Source organism: Camelus ferus, chromosome 3 (genome assembly GCF_009834535.1).
Source record: "Camelus ferus isolate YT-003-E chromosome 3, BCGSAC_Cfer_1.0, whole genome shotgun sequence".
Lineage (NCBI taxonomy): Eukaryota > Metazoa > Chordata > Mammalia > Artiodactyla > Camelidae > Camelus > Camelus ferus.
In genome coordinates this window covers 99292468-99307332 of record NC_045698.1, presented here as the reverse complement: position 1 = coordinate 99307332, position 14865 = coordinate 99292468, and the positions used below count along the sequence as shown (strand labels likewise).

At 46.3% G+C, this 14865-nt stretch overlaps 1 protein-coding gene and 1 non-coding gene across 2 annotated transcripts; one reads left to right on the top strand and one right to left on the bottom strand.

Annotated features, from left to right (window-relative positions):
- The first annotated feature begins 268 nt into the window (after positions 1 to 268).
- On the top strand, positions 269 to 11279 carry GNPDA1 (glucosamine-6-phosphate deaminase 1). The gene is made up of 7 exons (XM_032477016.1): positions 269 to 523; positions 1380 to 1509; positions 4463 to 4564; positions 5922 to 6104; positions 7086 to 7270; positions 8957 to 9131; positions 9781 to 11279. The coding sequence occupies exons 2-7, from the start codon at positions 1386 to 1388 to the stop codon at positions 9879 to 9881; spliced, it is 870 nt and encodes a 289-aa protein (XP_032332907.1). The 5' UTR covers positions 269 to 523; positions 1380 to 1385; the 3' UTR covers positions 9882 to 11279.
- A 1785-nt stretch (positions 11280 to 13064) lies between these two features.
- TRNAD-AUC lies at positions 13065 to 13136 on the bottom strand. The gene has a single exon. It is a non-coding gene; the product is annotated as a tRNA-Asp (tRNA).
- Between the last annotated feature and the right edge of the window lie 1729 nt (positions 13137 to 14865).

Below are 14865 nucleotides of genomic sequence, written 5' to 3'. Positions count from 1 at the left end.
AAAATAATCCATTTTATTTAAAAGAAAAAAAGGAGTAATATCTCGGTAAATGACACGATAATAATAATAATAATAATAATAATAATAATAATAATAATAATAATAATAATAATAATAATAATAATAGTAATAATAATAATAATAAACTGAAGGCAGAGCCAAGCCCAACCCTAAAGGAAGAGATTCTGCTCTTCCTCCCCCGCCCCACCCCAAACACTGAAAAACCGGCCCCAGCCGGCGGCCCCGAGAACTGCATTCCTGGGACCCCTCAAGTCACTCTCCTCGGGCCAAACCAGTCTCCCGGCCCCGCCCCCCCACGGCTTCTCCCGGGCCTGCGCGGCCCCCGAGCCGAGATGAGAGGGTGGGTGGCCCCTGGCCCGCCGGGCAGAGTCCTCCCCGCAGCCGCAGCCCCTCGGAGTCTGCCCCGCGGGTGGAGCGCGGCGCCGCGTGACCCGCAGCCACGTGACCCGCGCGGGGCGGGGTCGCCGGCGTAGTCGCTACAGCAGCCGCGGGAGGTGTACGTGTAAGTGGGGAGTGGGGTCCTCGGGGACCCTCCTCGCGGGCGGGGGTCCGGTGCTGCTCCAGCCTCTGGCACCCCGGGGCCGGAACCTCAGCGATCCGCTCGGATCCCGGGAGGGAGGGGCGGTGGGCAGCCATCCGGGTGGGGAGAACACTCCTTTGCCCCCCGGACCGCGAAACCGGTCATCTCCGCCTCGGGCCTTCCCACTCTGATTTGACCGCAGTGCGGGGGAGGGGGCCGGGGGCAGCAAACGCCCACCTTCCGGGGCAGTTACCTTTACCCCGTGTTCTTCGGGGGAAACTGAAGATCCACAAAGCAAGGCCGGCAAGTGGGAGCACCTATCTGGTACTGAAAGAGAGCACACGTCTCCAGGCCCCCTGCTGCTCTAGGGATCCAAGATGATCCCATGAGCCCTCTGTGAGGACAAGTCGTGGGTAGAGTATCCAGCCAGGTTGGGGTAGAAGGGTGGGGAAGGGGCCCAACATATCGAATGAATACTACATGTGGTTTACATGCATTTTCTCCATTAACATTCACCGTCATGAAATGTGTCAGGTAGGTGCTGCTGTCCCCATTTTTACCTAAGAGAAAACAGACTCAGAGACCTTGGGTCCTTTAATCAAGGTCCTGCAGTTGATAAATGAAGGAACCAGAATTAGAACCCAGGTCCGTCCTACAGCGGCACCTCCCGATGGGTGGTGGAGACGCTTGGCCCAGTGTGTTAATGCTCTGTGAACTGAAGGGGGCTTTCTTTTCTCTTGGCTCTGACAGCAAGAGTCCTCTCCCCTCCACCCCAACCACCTCCACCCTTTTCTCCCTATCCCTTACCACCCATTCCTTTTGTCACCTGCCCCTGCAGGCCAAGATGAAGCTCATCATCCTGGACCACTATTCTCAGGCCAGTGAGTGGGCAGCCAAGTACATCAGGAACCGCATCATCCAGTTTAACCCAGGGCCAGACAAGTACTTCACCCTGGGGCTCCCCACCGGTGCGTTGTGGGATGGGGAGGGTGGGCATGGGCATTAGGAGCTTTTAAGGGGCCAGGTTGGTAGGCTCCTTCAGCCTGGGGACTTCAAGGAGGGCTCTGAGGTACTGGCCCAATGAGTGAACAACTCCCCTGCCCCCTGGACATAGAACTCCAAGGACGCAGTTTCCTCCGTGGGTTGGTTGCATTGCTGCGTGCTCCTAAAGAGTCCTGGAGTAGAAGGGATCTTGGTTAGGCAGGAAAGACTTTCTGAGTTTAAAGCTATATCCTAAGTCAGCCCTATCAACCAGGTTTCCTTAACAATTAAGTCGAAATACCTGAAGGCATGCATTTTGTGTAATGAACTAACTTCTCTTCTCTGCATATAGAGTGCTTCTAGCTAAGCAACATCCTTGAGAGAATTGAGAAGATAGTCACTCAAAGCATTTCCTCTAAGGCTTAATTAAACACAGGACCTAAGTGAAAAACACTCCCAGTTTCTCTGGGAAAATATCAAAATGTTGCCTTCATGGGAAGATACTTTGACCCCAGCTTGTCAAGGCTAATGTTCTGATTACTTCTTTCCGAAGTGGGGCAGACTTGCCTCAGTGGCCCATCCACTACAGCGGGAGTCTTCAGACTTTCTGTTTATGGCCAAACAGTAAATATTTTATGCTTTACTGGCCAGACAGCTTCCGATGCTACTACTAAGCTCTGCCCTTGTAGCTCGAAAGCAGCCATACACAATACACAATGGGCGTGGCTGTCTGCCTGTGAAACTTGACACTGAAATTTGAGTACACATAATTTTCACACATCATAAAATAATATTTTGAGTTTTAAAAACTTTCAAAATGTAAAAACTATACTTAATTCATGAGCTGTACAAAGACAGGCAGCAGGCTAGGTCTGGCCTGTGGGCTGAAGGTTCCTGACTTCTGCTCTGGAGGTTTGTGGGAGCAGTATCTGCACTTGCCTGTGAAACCACCGTCTCAGGTTATGTCTAACACTCTGTTTTCTAACTGTGGCGTGACCTTGGGTCACAGTCTGGGTGTCTGCTGAAACCCCTCCCTAGTTCCCCATCATCTGCAGAATTAGATCCAAGACCCTCAAAGCGGTATTCAGGGCCCTCCAAGAATACCTGGCCTCTTCTTGACTGTCATGCTTGAACCAACACAGCATTTGCATGTGGGTTGCTTGGCCCATGACTTCTGTTAAATGAAGCGCCAGTCAGGGTTCTGGGTGGAAGCCACTGAAACTGACTCTGGCTAACTTAAGCAGAAAAAGGGTTTATTGGCTAGATTCTCGGGGGCTTGCAGAATTGATGGGAAGGCTGGAAGGTTGGAAAATGGACATGATGAAGCTCAGGGGAAGAACAGGAAAGCTGTGTGGCTCAGGCATGGCTAAGGCTGTATTACAGGGACAGGCTGATAATTTTGTGTGGATGGGGCTGCCACTGTCATTCATTCAGCAGATACTCACTGAACACCTACAGTATGCCAACCTGCTCTAGGTGCCAGGGATATAGCAGTGAGTAAAAAGAACACACCCCCCTGCATTCCTAAAGCTTAAATTGTAGTGGGCAAGACAGAATAAACAAGTGAATTAGCAAAATATAGAGTATGCTAGGTGATGATAGGAGGGAAGCAGAAAAATGAAGCAGGGAAAGAGGGGAGTGTTCAGGCGGGGAGGAGGGGATTAGTGTTGGATGTGGGGGCAGGGATGGTCTCTCTGAGAAAGTGACATTTGAAAGGCCTAAAGAGGTGAGTTAGCTGTGCAGTTCCTGAAGGAGAGCATTGCTGGCAAAGGCAACAAACACCATGTGCAAAGACCCTGAGGTAGAACTGCTTGGAGCAGGATTCCTAAGGAGGAGAGAGGTAGCCAGGGGCCAGATTATGTAGGGCCTTTGTTAAGACTGGCCATTACTCAGAGTGAAATGAGAGGCCATTAGTGTGTTATGAGAAGAATGATCTGATTTGGGTGGGGCTCTTTTATTTCCATCTTTTTATTCTTAAATATTTCAAATATTCAGAAAAGCAGAAAGAAGAGTACAGTACCATTTACCTAGATTCACCAATTGTTAACATTCTGCCACGTTTGCTTTCATCTCTTGTGCTCATATCCTGTCTGTACACACATACACACACATTTTTTTATGAGCCACTTGAAAGTAAGTTCCAGACATCCTAACACTTTACCTCTAAATCCTTGAGCACATATCTTCTCAGAATAGACACATTCTCTTACATAATCACAGTACTATTATCATTAAGAAAATTAAAAATAATTCCACATCATCTAATATAAATTACATTAAATTTTTCCCCTAATTGTCCATATTTATCTTTTATAGTTTTTTAAATTAATCCAATGTCTAGTCAGGCTTTTTAAAATCTGCAGCCATCCTCCTGCCTTTTATATGGATTTTATAACTGACTTTTTAATGAGACTGAGGAGTTTGCTGCTCCACAGGGAAGTCTTCCCCGGCCCAGAGGAGGACCTGTGCACAGCTGACATTATGCTTCACGTCCCCACTCCTAGACAGTGAGCTCTCCCAAGGTGGCTGCTGTGTCCCTCACTTCTCTGGGTGGCCTTGTGCCTCTCACATACTGGTTGCTCAGGGAATATCATGTCAGTAGTTAAGTCTGATGTTCAGTTGCATGCTAAACGTAGTCATTTCGATCATCAGTGTGCTGAGTGCTAGAGATTGGGCAGTGAACAAGACAGACACAGCCCCACCCTCCTGGAGCTTATAGTCTAGGAGGGGAAGAGGCATTAAACAAGCAATGGGTGGCAGTTGGGATTGGAGCACTGGGTAGGACTCAAGATCTGACTTGTTTCTCTCAGATCTGACTTGTTTCTCTCAGATCTGACAGTTTCTCCTGGTGGAGCAGCCCTGACTCATTCCTGAGTACCCTTCTGGGCTTCCAGGAACTGGGGGCTGAAGGGGGTTCATAGCTGTGGCCTCTCTTGGCAGGGAGCACCCCGCTTGGCTGCTACAAGAAGCTGATTGAGTACTATAAGAATGGAGACCTGTCCTTCAAATATGTGAAGACTTTCAACATGGATGAGTATGTGGGTGAGTCTTTGTCTTTTGAGGTCTTACCTGGTTCCAGAAGAGTTGACTCCTCCTCTCACAGGATCAGCTCAGAAGAGGATCCAGGATGTCTCAGGAAACCAGTGACGTTGGCGGTAGGCTCAGTTGATGATACCCGTATCTTCCAGGCCTTGGTTTACCCAGCTATGATGTGAGGGTAATAAAGCTGACCTCACAGGCTGCAAGCATTAAGTGATATAACAGAAGTGGAAGCTTCTTATACAGAGCAAGTGCTTAATAAATATTAGTGTATCTCCTCCTCTGCCTCCTCCCCAACTCCATGCCGTTTCTTTCTGGAACAAATGATTACAAATGGGATCTGGAGTCCCATGGCTGGGATGTGTCCCCCCCAATGTCTGTGCTGGACTGTCTCTCCACTGTTCACCTTCCAGCTCCCCTTCCTGCCAAGTGCCCTGGGAGGGGAGCTGAGACTGGTGTCCTTTTCTATTGCTGAAAAGTGGCACCTTGGGCTTCTGTTACCCTCCCCACCTACCACCATCATTTTGAAATGGCTTCACTTTATTCTTGGTTTTTTTTTCCCCGTTTTACAGAGGCACTGGGGATTGAACCCAGGACCTTGTGCATGCCAAGCACATGGTCTACCACTGAGCTATAACCGCTACCCACATGGTTTCACTTTAAACATTCTTTTTTTTTTTAATTGTGGTAAAATACACATAAAGTTTACCATCTTAACCATTTTTACGAGTACTGTTCAGCAGCATTAAGCAAGTTCACAGTGTTGTGCAGCAAATCTCCAGAACTCTTTTCATCTTGCAAAATTGAAACTCTCTACCCGTTAAATACTGACTGCCCATTTCCCCACTCCCCCAGCCCCTGGAACATGCATTTTAAACATTCTTTTTCTTCTTGACTGAAAAAACCCCTTTTGGGGAAGCCCTGAAATAATTCTCTCCAACCACCTGGTGTTCAAGTTGGGGTTCAGGCTAAGCAGGGTGTAACTAGGGGTGAGTGATGGGGTGAGAGGCACAGGGTAAGGGGAGTGCTTGCTTCTTTGCCCAGATGGGCCCAGCCTAACTGCAGGAGGCTAGCCCACCTCCGGAGGGCCAGAGTGGCCCTGGCCTCCAGTCATTCCCTGTGAAAAGGAATCAGAATGAGGGGATTCCTCAGGTCCCCGGTGTGTAGCTCCTGTGGCTCAGTTCCACGGCCGCGGGCCATGGTGGTGGGTAGACAGGGACAGCAGCCCAGCCTCTCCCGTGCGACTGAGGGTGCGAGGGCTGGCTCCCTGATGAGCACTTCCCTGGAAGTGCCTCCCAGGGTCTGGGGGTATCCCAGCTGTGCCTCGGCCTGGCCTGACAGTGCGGCCTCGGCTCCACAGGCCTTCCTCGAGACCACCCGGAGAGCTACCACTCCTTCATGTGGAACAACTTCTTCAAGCACATTGACATCCACCCAGAAAACACCCACATTCTAGACGGGAATGCAGCTGACCTGCAGGCCGAGTGTGACGCCTTTGAAGAGAAGATCAAGGCTGCGGGCGGGATTGAGCTGTTTGTTGGAGGTGAGCTCAACACTGCAGTGCCCAGCGCGGGCCCAGCGCGGCTGGGACATAGGGGAAGGAGGACAAGACCCACACCTGTCTCCACACAGCTTCCTCTCTCTGTACGGCTGACGGTGCGGGTCATTTCTTAGCCTGAGGCAGCAGGGCAGGCACAGAATAGGAGCCCTGATTTTGGGCATCTCCTCTTTCTGCATTTGTCTGTCTTGTCTGTAAATTGAGGTGTTTGGATTTGGACTCAAGATTCTATTCCCCAGTCAAGGTTTTATGATCAGTCCTGGGGCTTAGTTAAACATTCAAAATCACAGCCTCGTATAGTTTCAGAAGATTCTACCATCAGCCTCTGCATGCTCTAGATAGCATTGAACCCCAGAGACATTTTGTGACTTGTCCGGGGTCAGCCGATTGGAGCAGTGGAGAGAGGGTGGGACCTCTGGTGCCCCCGTCAGGTCTGTGCTTGTTCCTACCCTGAGCTGCTCTCTTACATTTCCATCTGTCACTGCCTCTGGAGTTACCCACAAGGGTATGAAGTTGAACAGTCTTACTGCTGCTCCAAATTTAACCCTTCTTTACTTCAAGGTGGGGAGGAAGAGGCTAGGAGTGCTCATGTTCTGAGATTTTATAAACTTGGCAGTCCCTTTCCAGGCCCTGTGTTTTATTCGCTGCAACTTTATCCCAGGGGTGGGACCCCTGACTACTGGCAGGAGAGAGAGAAGTTACACTTGGATGATGTGGGGAGGCAGAAGCTTTCTGGATTGCTCCCTGCTTAGCTTTCTAAGGGTGGTAGCAAGTTAACAATGTCTACGTGTGCCTCAGATGGAAATGAGAGAAGATCATATGCTTAAAGTCTACCTGCCCATGGGGTGAATGAGGCGAGAGAGACAGTTTTTTTCAGACCCCAAGTCGGGAAGAAGAGATTATTCATTCTTGAAATCTTGGATCCCTGGGACTGACAGGGCTGCATTGACTGTCTCTCCTGGGCAGGCATCGGCCCTGATGGACACATTGCCTTCAATGAACCGGGCTCGAGTCTGGTGTCCAGGACCCGCGTGAAGACGCTGGCTATGGACACCATCCTGGCCAACGCTAGGTTCTTTGATGGAGATCTCGCCAAGGTGCCCACCATGGCCCTGACAGTAGGCGTGGGCACTGTCATGGATGCTAGAGAGGTAAGGATCAGGGGATCCACAGGTCTTTACTGGGGGGCTGGACTTACCTTTTTGCTATTAAACTATACAGCTACCACCTGCATCCATGTTTGTTAAAAATAAAGACATTCTAAAATAAGGCTAAAATTCCAAGTGACCCTGTCACTGATCTCCTTCCTCTGTGGAGGTAACCATGGTTCCCAGTGTAAGTTGAAGCCTTTCAGCACTGACTGCCCAGGAGGCCCCAGGTCCTGGTCTCTACTTACTTACCTACCCCCTTCCAGTTGTCACAGGCAATAGGAGCCCCACTCCACTAATGTCAGAATATGACTTGTACCTGCTCAGATACTGAGAGGAGCCCTCTGGTTCTCTGTAGTTGGTGGTCACTGAAGGGAGCTCCCCTTGCAACTGCAGGATGCTTGTGGTTGTAGCTCTGTGCTCAGATTCATAAATGTGGACAAGTGTGATAGATATGTAAGTGTCTTGAGTTGAATTTAGTGAGTCTTTCCATAGAAAGTTGGGTATTATTTGAATTTTTTGTGGTTCCAATTTCCTTACTTGCATTAGAAGGATTTTCTCTTTATTTCTGGGATATATTCAGTAGAAAGCAGCTACAGACATTTTAGATTCAGGTTTCTTTGCCCAAGTCTGTAAACAAACATGTAAATCAGTGAAAATGATTCCCAGTCTAAAGTGACTTTTGTGAAATGAGCAATAGCACCAGATTTCTGTTGGGTGATTTTGAGTCAGTACCTAGGGAGGTCACTGTTTTTGGCCTTGCAGCCTGTAAACACTACATCTAAAGGCTTTTCCTGTTCTGTGTGGTGTATCTTGATCTGGGAAAGGACCTGGGGTTGGGAATTATGAAATTCTCTTTTCTAAAATGAGTTCTGGGGTCCTGAGCAGAGTCACATTTTCTCTATGACTCTGTTTTCTCATCTTTCAAGAAAGGAACAGCAAATCCTGCTCACAAGTCCCCAGTACAAGTGAATTACAGTGAAAGGGTGTCTGCAGAGCTGAGTTCTTTCTAATCACTTTCCAGCACTTACATGTCCTGATACTTTAACTGCTGAGACGAGTTTGTGCCTGTTTTGTTTAGACAAAAAGCATTACTCTAAGTCACATGAGTAGGTCTGATACTCTGAACTGAAAATGACCAGTTAAAGGGGCAGCCTTGTTGAGGTCTGACCTTAGTAGCCACACAGGTAACTTCCAAGGCCTCCTTGTAGGTGGTGCAGATTGGGTCCCCTCTTTTATCATTTATGACTGTGAAAACTCACCCAGCCTAGGAGCCCCTGGGCCCAGGATCAGAACTGCTGGGATAAGGAGTGGGCCTTTGTATGGCACATCTGTTCTGGGGCACTTTCACAGTCATCATCAAAGGTGCCAGGAGGCAGTAATAACGTGGCAGTCAAGAACATGGAGTCTGAGTCGGAAACAACTTGGGGCAAATTACTTAACCCCCTGTCACAGAGCCTACTTCCTTATCCTAGGACGTGGGGATAAGGGTGCTCCCCACCTCAGGCTACTTGTGTGGTAAAGCACACAGAGCATGGAGCACAGCGTGCCGCATGCTAACTACTTACAGTGGTATATAAAAACAACAGCCCTTACGATCGTTTTGGGTGGCCAGACTAGAACGCGGGTGTCTGGATGCCCAGCTCCGCTGCTCTTTCTCCTGCATCAGGCTTGTTTTCCAATCCCCAGGTGATGATCCTCATCACGGGTGCTCACAAGGCCTTTGCTCTGTACAAGGCCATTGAGGAGGGAGTGAACCACATGTGGACCGTGTCTGCCTTCCAGCAGCATCCCCGCACGGTGTTTGTGTGCGACGAGGATGCCACCCTGGAGCTGAAAGTGAAGACCGTCAAGTATTTCAAAGGTGACAGAGGAGTGGGCTGGGCTGGTGGCCAAGTTCAGGTGTGCCAGGAGTGAGGCATGGGTCTAGCTTGCATGCTGTGGCCACTTTAACTAGACAGCTCTGATTTTAATAAAAGTCAAACCCTACTCTCAGAACACAGCTTTCTCTTCCACCTATGACTGCAAGGGTCCATTTCTGGAGGCCTGTTTGCTCTGAAGAGAAGGAAAGAAAGTGAAATGAAAAGTCATAGTTTCAAGAGCTATTTGGTAATCTCCTTGCAGCGATACTGAGCTTCAGGTTTTTCAGTCTTTCTAGGTCTCGTACGGGCCTTTTCCTTCTAGGCAAGGCACTGAACTGTCAGGAAGATTTTTTTCCTTCACTTTAAAAGGACACTCACATTTAGTGAGCAGGCAAATTAGGGATTTGTTCTTTGGTGAAAAGATTAACCTTTTAATGGCCAACTCTTCTAGAGGCTGAATTAATAAAGGCCACATGGATTCTAGCATTCATTAGCAGTAACAACTTTTCCTGTTCTTAGAGTGTTTATCATTTGGGGCCACAGAGGAAAGATGGAGTCAGTTCTGGGACAAAATTTGAGAGCTCCTGGATGTTAGTGCCGATACTCTGCCTCTACCTGCATTAATGACTTTTTGTTTTTAATTTTTTGTAGGTTTAATGCTTGTTCATAACAAGTTGGTGGACCCCTTGTACAGTATCAAAGAGAAAGAAACAGAGAAAAGCCAGTCTTCTAAGAAACCATACAGTGATTAGCCTGTGCTAATCCTAGTGTCAGTTACCTCACTGGGACAGGCGGGTCTTTCTGGAAATTGTCTTTGGGAGGACAGAATTATTTTTCTTTAATCTAGTATGGTTAGTCCGGATAAGTGGGTGAACTTACTGTTCTTAGCTCTGCAATGTGGAGTCCATTCCTGGAGTTTAGCTACTTCTTTGTAACTTACTCTTAATCAGAAAAAAAGAAAAAAATCACTCCATAATTTTGATGTCTGCCCCACTGACTAGGGGTTTTCAGCTTTTTGTCCTGCCTCTGACACTGTTCACATGTACAGTACTCTCCTGTTAGGACTTTCTATCATTCTGGGCACTGATTGTCAGCTGGGAGGGAGTTAGGAGCTTATGTACATTGGACAAAACCTCTTTGGAGAATCTTAAGAGCCCCTCTAAAGCAGGCCTGTCCCTTATTTGAAAATCAACTGTTCCCGATTGAGGAACAAACACTCCCAATGTCTAACATCAGTGTAGGGAAGCCGTCCCTCTGGTCAGTAACAAGCACCGTGGGAAGGAAACTGTCCCTTACTTTCTTTCCCCAGTTGTTTTTTCCTGCTGTCTCAGTTGGCCTTTCCATGAACTCAGAGGACTCCTTGGGTGGGTGGAGCTGAAGAGAAGGCTTTTGCTGATAAAACTCAGAGCCTCAAAGGGCCCAGCCAGGTCAAACTCCCCTCCCTCAGGGGCCCTCCAGCACCGGGAGGGAGGCGGAAACCTTTTTCCCACCAGAGCCCTGTGTTTTGTTCCAAGGTCTCAGTGTGGCGCCTCTTACATACTCACTCATACGCAGGCAGTCCACTGGGGCAACAGACACCGCCAGGATTCACTGTTGTGTTCAACAAGGTTATGGGGCCAGGGCAAGCAGCTCGATGATTAGTTTAGAAACAACACACAAATCACCAGTTCTCCTGTGTCCCTGAGAGTTGAGTGCCAAAAACATAACAACTGCTTCTGAGGCCGCTTACTATCCGTTCCCCACTTAAAATACCCTGCCCTCCTAACCCTCCCGGGTTCACGTGGCGAGGTCTGATGTTCCCTAGACATCAGGAAATACACTGCTTTTGCCCCTTTATTGGCCCCTCACCCTTTGTTCACCAGATGAGTTTATTGCTCTGCCTTCCTTTTACTCTTACGCCTGGATGGTGTGGATGCTGCCTCCTCCTCCTCCCTATTTTTTGTGCCTGTTCGAAGCTGCTGCTGCTTCTATTTCTAGGGAAGACCTTTCAGAGCCTGGCTCAGGCCTCTCCGTAAGTGCTGTGTCTGGTACCAGCGTTTCATCTTTAGCTTTTATACGTGATTGTGCTGTCATTCTGTTCTAAGCTAATGGATCAGTGGACTTGTTTACAATGTGATATTTTCTATTAAATCCAGTATTTTCAAGTAAAATGTGTCATTTATGGACTTCTACCCCCAAAGGTCAGAAGCTGGTTTAGGTTGATGTTTACGGATTTTGGGAAAAGCTAGTGAGCAAAGCTTCACACTCACTCCTCAAAGTGGCGCGGCAGCAGTCACAGTCACAGCAACTGCTGGTCTCTTCTTCAGTCACCAGAGGGGGAAATAATCAAAATATTTCATAGAAAGGAAGCGCCTGTGTGAAGAAATGGTAGGAATGAGGAGATGAGCAGTAAATCGTCATGTTCTGGGTCTGCTTGGTATCCAAACAAGGATACAGCTATTAAAAAGAATAAGGCAGATTCGTGACCAGGAGGGGTCTATAAACTGCAAGTTATGGAAAATAAGGGGTTTTTTTTTAGTTAATAAAGTCAATATAGTGGAACATCTTGGATCAGTATAACCATCTGAGGTTCAAGTAGAAGTTGGAAGAAGGGTTTAATTTTTTAACAATCGTATTAAGATAATTTACATGCCCATAAAATTGACCTGTTTTAAATGTAAGTTTATGATTTTGACTAAGTTTATGGAGTTGTACAATTCCTCACCACAATCCCTCTCATCCCCTACTCCGATCCCAGCCCGGGTGACCACTGATCTGCTTTGTCTCTAAAGATTTATCTTTGGTGGACAGTTCATATATAAATGGAACCATACAGCATTACATCTTTTGGGTCTGGCTTCTTTCACTAAGCATAATGTTTTTGAGGTTTATCCACAGAACATGTAGCGAGCAGCCCATTCTTTTTTATTGCTGCAGAGTATTCCATTGTGTGGATGTACCTCATTTTGTTTATCCAGTAACGAAGGAATTAAATTTTAAGTAGGTGTGTTTTAAGACAAAAATCGTTTTAGAATGAAGTGAGAAAGGACTTAGTGATGACAGCTAAACTGGAGATGTCTGTTAAAGGAGAGACCTTAAAGAGATTTGTCTCTTAGGCCTGTGTTTCCCTCGTGGCCCAAGAGCAGTGTCATCCTGCCACGACTAGTTCTTAATGTGGATCAAGTGGGCTGTACACTCCTGAGCCAGACTGGGCCTCTGATACTACTCAGGGCTTCTTGGAGAGGAGCAATTATATGTTTAGGGGCAGAGATAAGAGTGGGCCTAGAATATTTTGTTGCCAGAAAACAAAGATGCTTTAAGAAAATGTCCAAGCCAGTACTGAGAGGGCAAAGCATCCAGTTTAATGAGGCTCCCATTGGCCAGGCTGTGACAATTTCATCAATAAAGAAGCACTAAGTATAGCTAGGTGGAACAGGTTCAATCTATCCATAAAACCTCAAGTGTGATACTCAAAAAGGTAATATTAAGTATATATGGAGTTGTATTTCAGGAAGAGTGGATGGGATGTACTTCAAGTTTCATCATTTAGTAAAAAGTAGCAGCATGTTGACATAAAAATGGACATCACCTCTCCCATTCAATACGTCTATTTATAAAGTAGACATGGATACAAAAGCCTGGCCTCCTAGCCCCACCCCAGATAAATCTATGCCTTACTCCCTTACTTCCTCAGCTCTCTGCTCAAATGTCATTTATCTGAGCTCATTCCTGACCCTCCAACATAAAGCAGCCATCCTGATTTCCCATCCCTCTTTGGGATATTTTCTGATGCCTCTTCTGGAAACCAGAACTGTGATGACATGCTAGTAAAGCATGCTTAAATTTTCAGTAAGACATACTGTGACAGAATCCTGAGTTACGAAATAATAGGTAAATAAAACAAAACAGTAATTTGTTGGGGGAGAGGTAATTACGTTTACTTATTTATTTTTTAATGGAGGTACTGGGGATTGAACCCAGGACCTCGTGAATGATAAGCACGTACTCTACCACTGAGCTATACCCTCCTCCCCAAAACAAAACAGTAATTTGGACCTCAAGGGTGCCCTTAACACCAACTATTTTCCCCTAGTCCATTCAATCTCCTTAAAGACTAATTTATCCCAGTGTTCCACAGCAGAACTATTTACAATAGTCAAGACATGGAAGCAACATAAGTGTCCATCAACAGATGACTGGATAAAGAAGTTGTGGTATACATATACAACAGAAAACTACTCAGCCATGAAAAAGAATGAAATAATGCCATTTGCAGCAACATGGATGGACCTAGAGACTATCATATGAAGTGAAGGCAGAGAAAGACAAATATGGTATCACTTACATGTGACATCCACAAAAATGACACAAATGAACTTATTTACAAAACAGAAACAGACTCACAGACATAAAAAACCTATGGTTACCAAAGGGGAAAGTGGGGAGGGATAAATTAGGAGTTTGGGATTAGCAGATACAAACTACTATACACAAATTAGATAAACAACAAGATCCTACTATATAGCACAGGGAACTATATTCAACAGATTGTAATAACCTATAGTGAAAAAAATTTTTTTAATATATATATACATATGTGTATGTGTGTGTATAAATGAACCACTCCATTGTATACCAGAAACTAATACCACATTGTAAACCAACTATACTTCATTAAATCAAAAAAAAAAAAAAAAAAACTAATGCATAAGATCTCAAGCCTCCAATCCCTTTTTCTCCAGCTTTTCTCTCAGCTGATAACCTTGAAAACAGAAGCAATCAGGAAAGAACTTCCACAAGTTCCCTCCCTCACATACACCTGCCTGCCAGCCCTGCCCTCGCTGTTTGCCTTCTTCCTGTCACTTGCTCCTTGGTCACTCCCTCTACTTGTGCACCAGATCCCATCTCTTCCTGCCTCCTTGAGGGCAATGCTCCAGCAAGACCCTCTCTCAACTGCAGCATCAAACTGTCCTTTCCCAGATCACCCCCGTCAGAATACAAAACAAGCTTTAAAACCACAACTCTTTACCCTGTTTGTCCCCTTCTATAATAGCCTCATTCTCTGATCCCCTTTGCAATAAGCAAAATTTCTGGAGTTACCTATACTCTGGCTCTAATCTCTCTCCCTCCATTCTCTCTTTCTTCTGGTATTCCCCTTGTGCACATGTTAACACACCTTTTGCAACTGTCTCACAGTTCTTAGATACCCTGTACCCTTTTTCTTTTATTTCTTTTTCTCTTTACCTTTCAGTTTGGGACGTTTCCACTGACAGATCTTCAAGTTCAACAATTCTTTTCTCAGCCGTGCTTTCCCTACTGATGAGCCCATCAAAGGCATTCATTTCTGTTTTTATTTCTGGCATTTCTTTTTGATTCTTTGAGTTTCCATCTTTTGCTTATACTACCCTTCTGTTCTTGCACGTTGTCCACTTTTTCCGTCAGAGATCTTAGCATGTTAATCATAGTTATTTTAAATTCCCAGTGTGATAATTCTAAAATCTCTGCCCTATCTGAGTCTGATTCTGGTGCTTGCTTTATGTCTTCAGACTGTTTTCCCCTGCCTCTTAGCATCCCTGTGATTTTTTTTTTTACTGAAAGTTGGATATGAGGTACTGGGTAATAGGAACTGAGATAAACAGGTTGTTAATGTGAGGCTTTATGTTTATGTGGCTAGCAGCTAGGCTGTGTTTTAATGTTTGCTGGAGGTGTCAGAGGCTTCAATTTCCTTCAGTGTCATTTATTTTTGTCTCCCCTGTT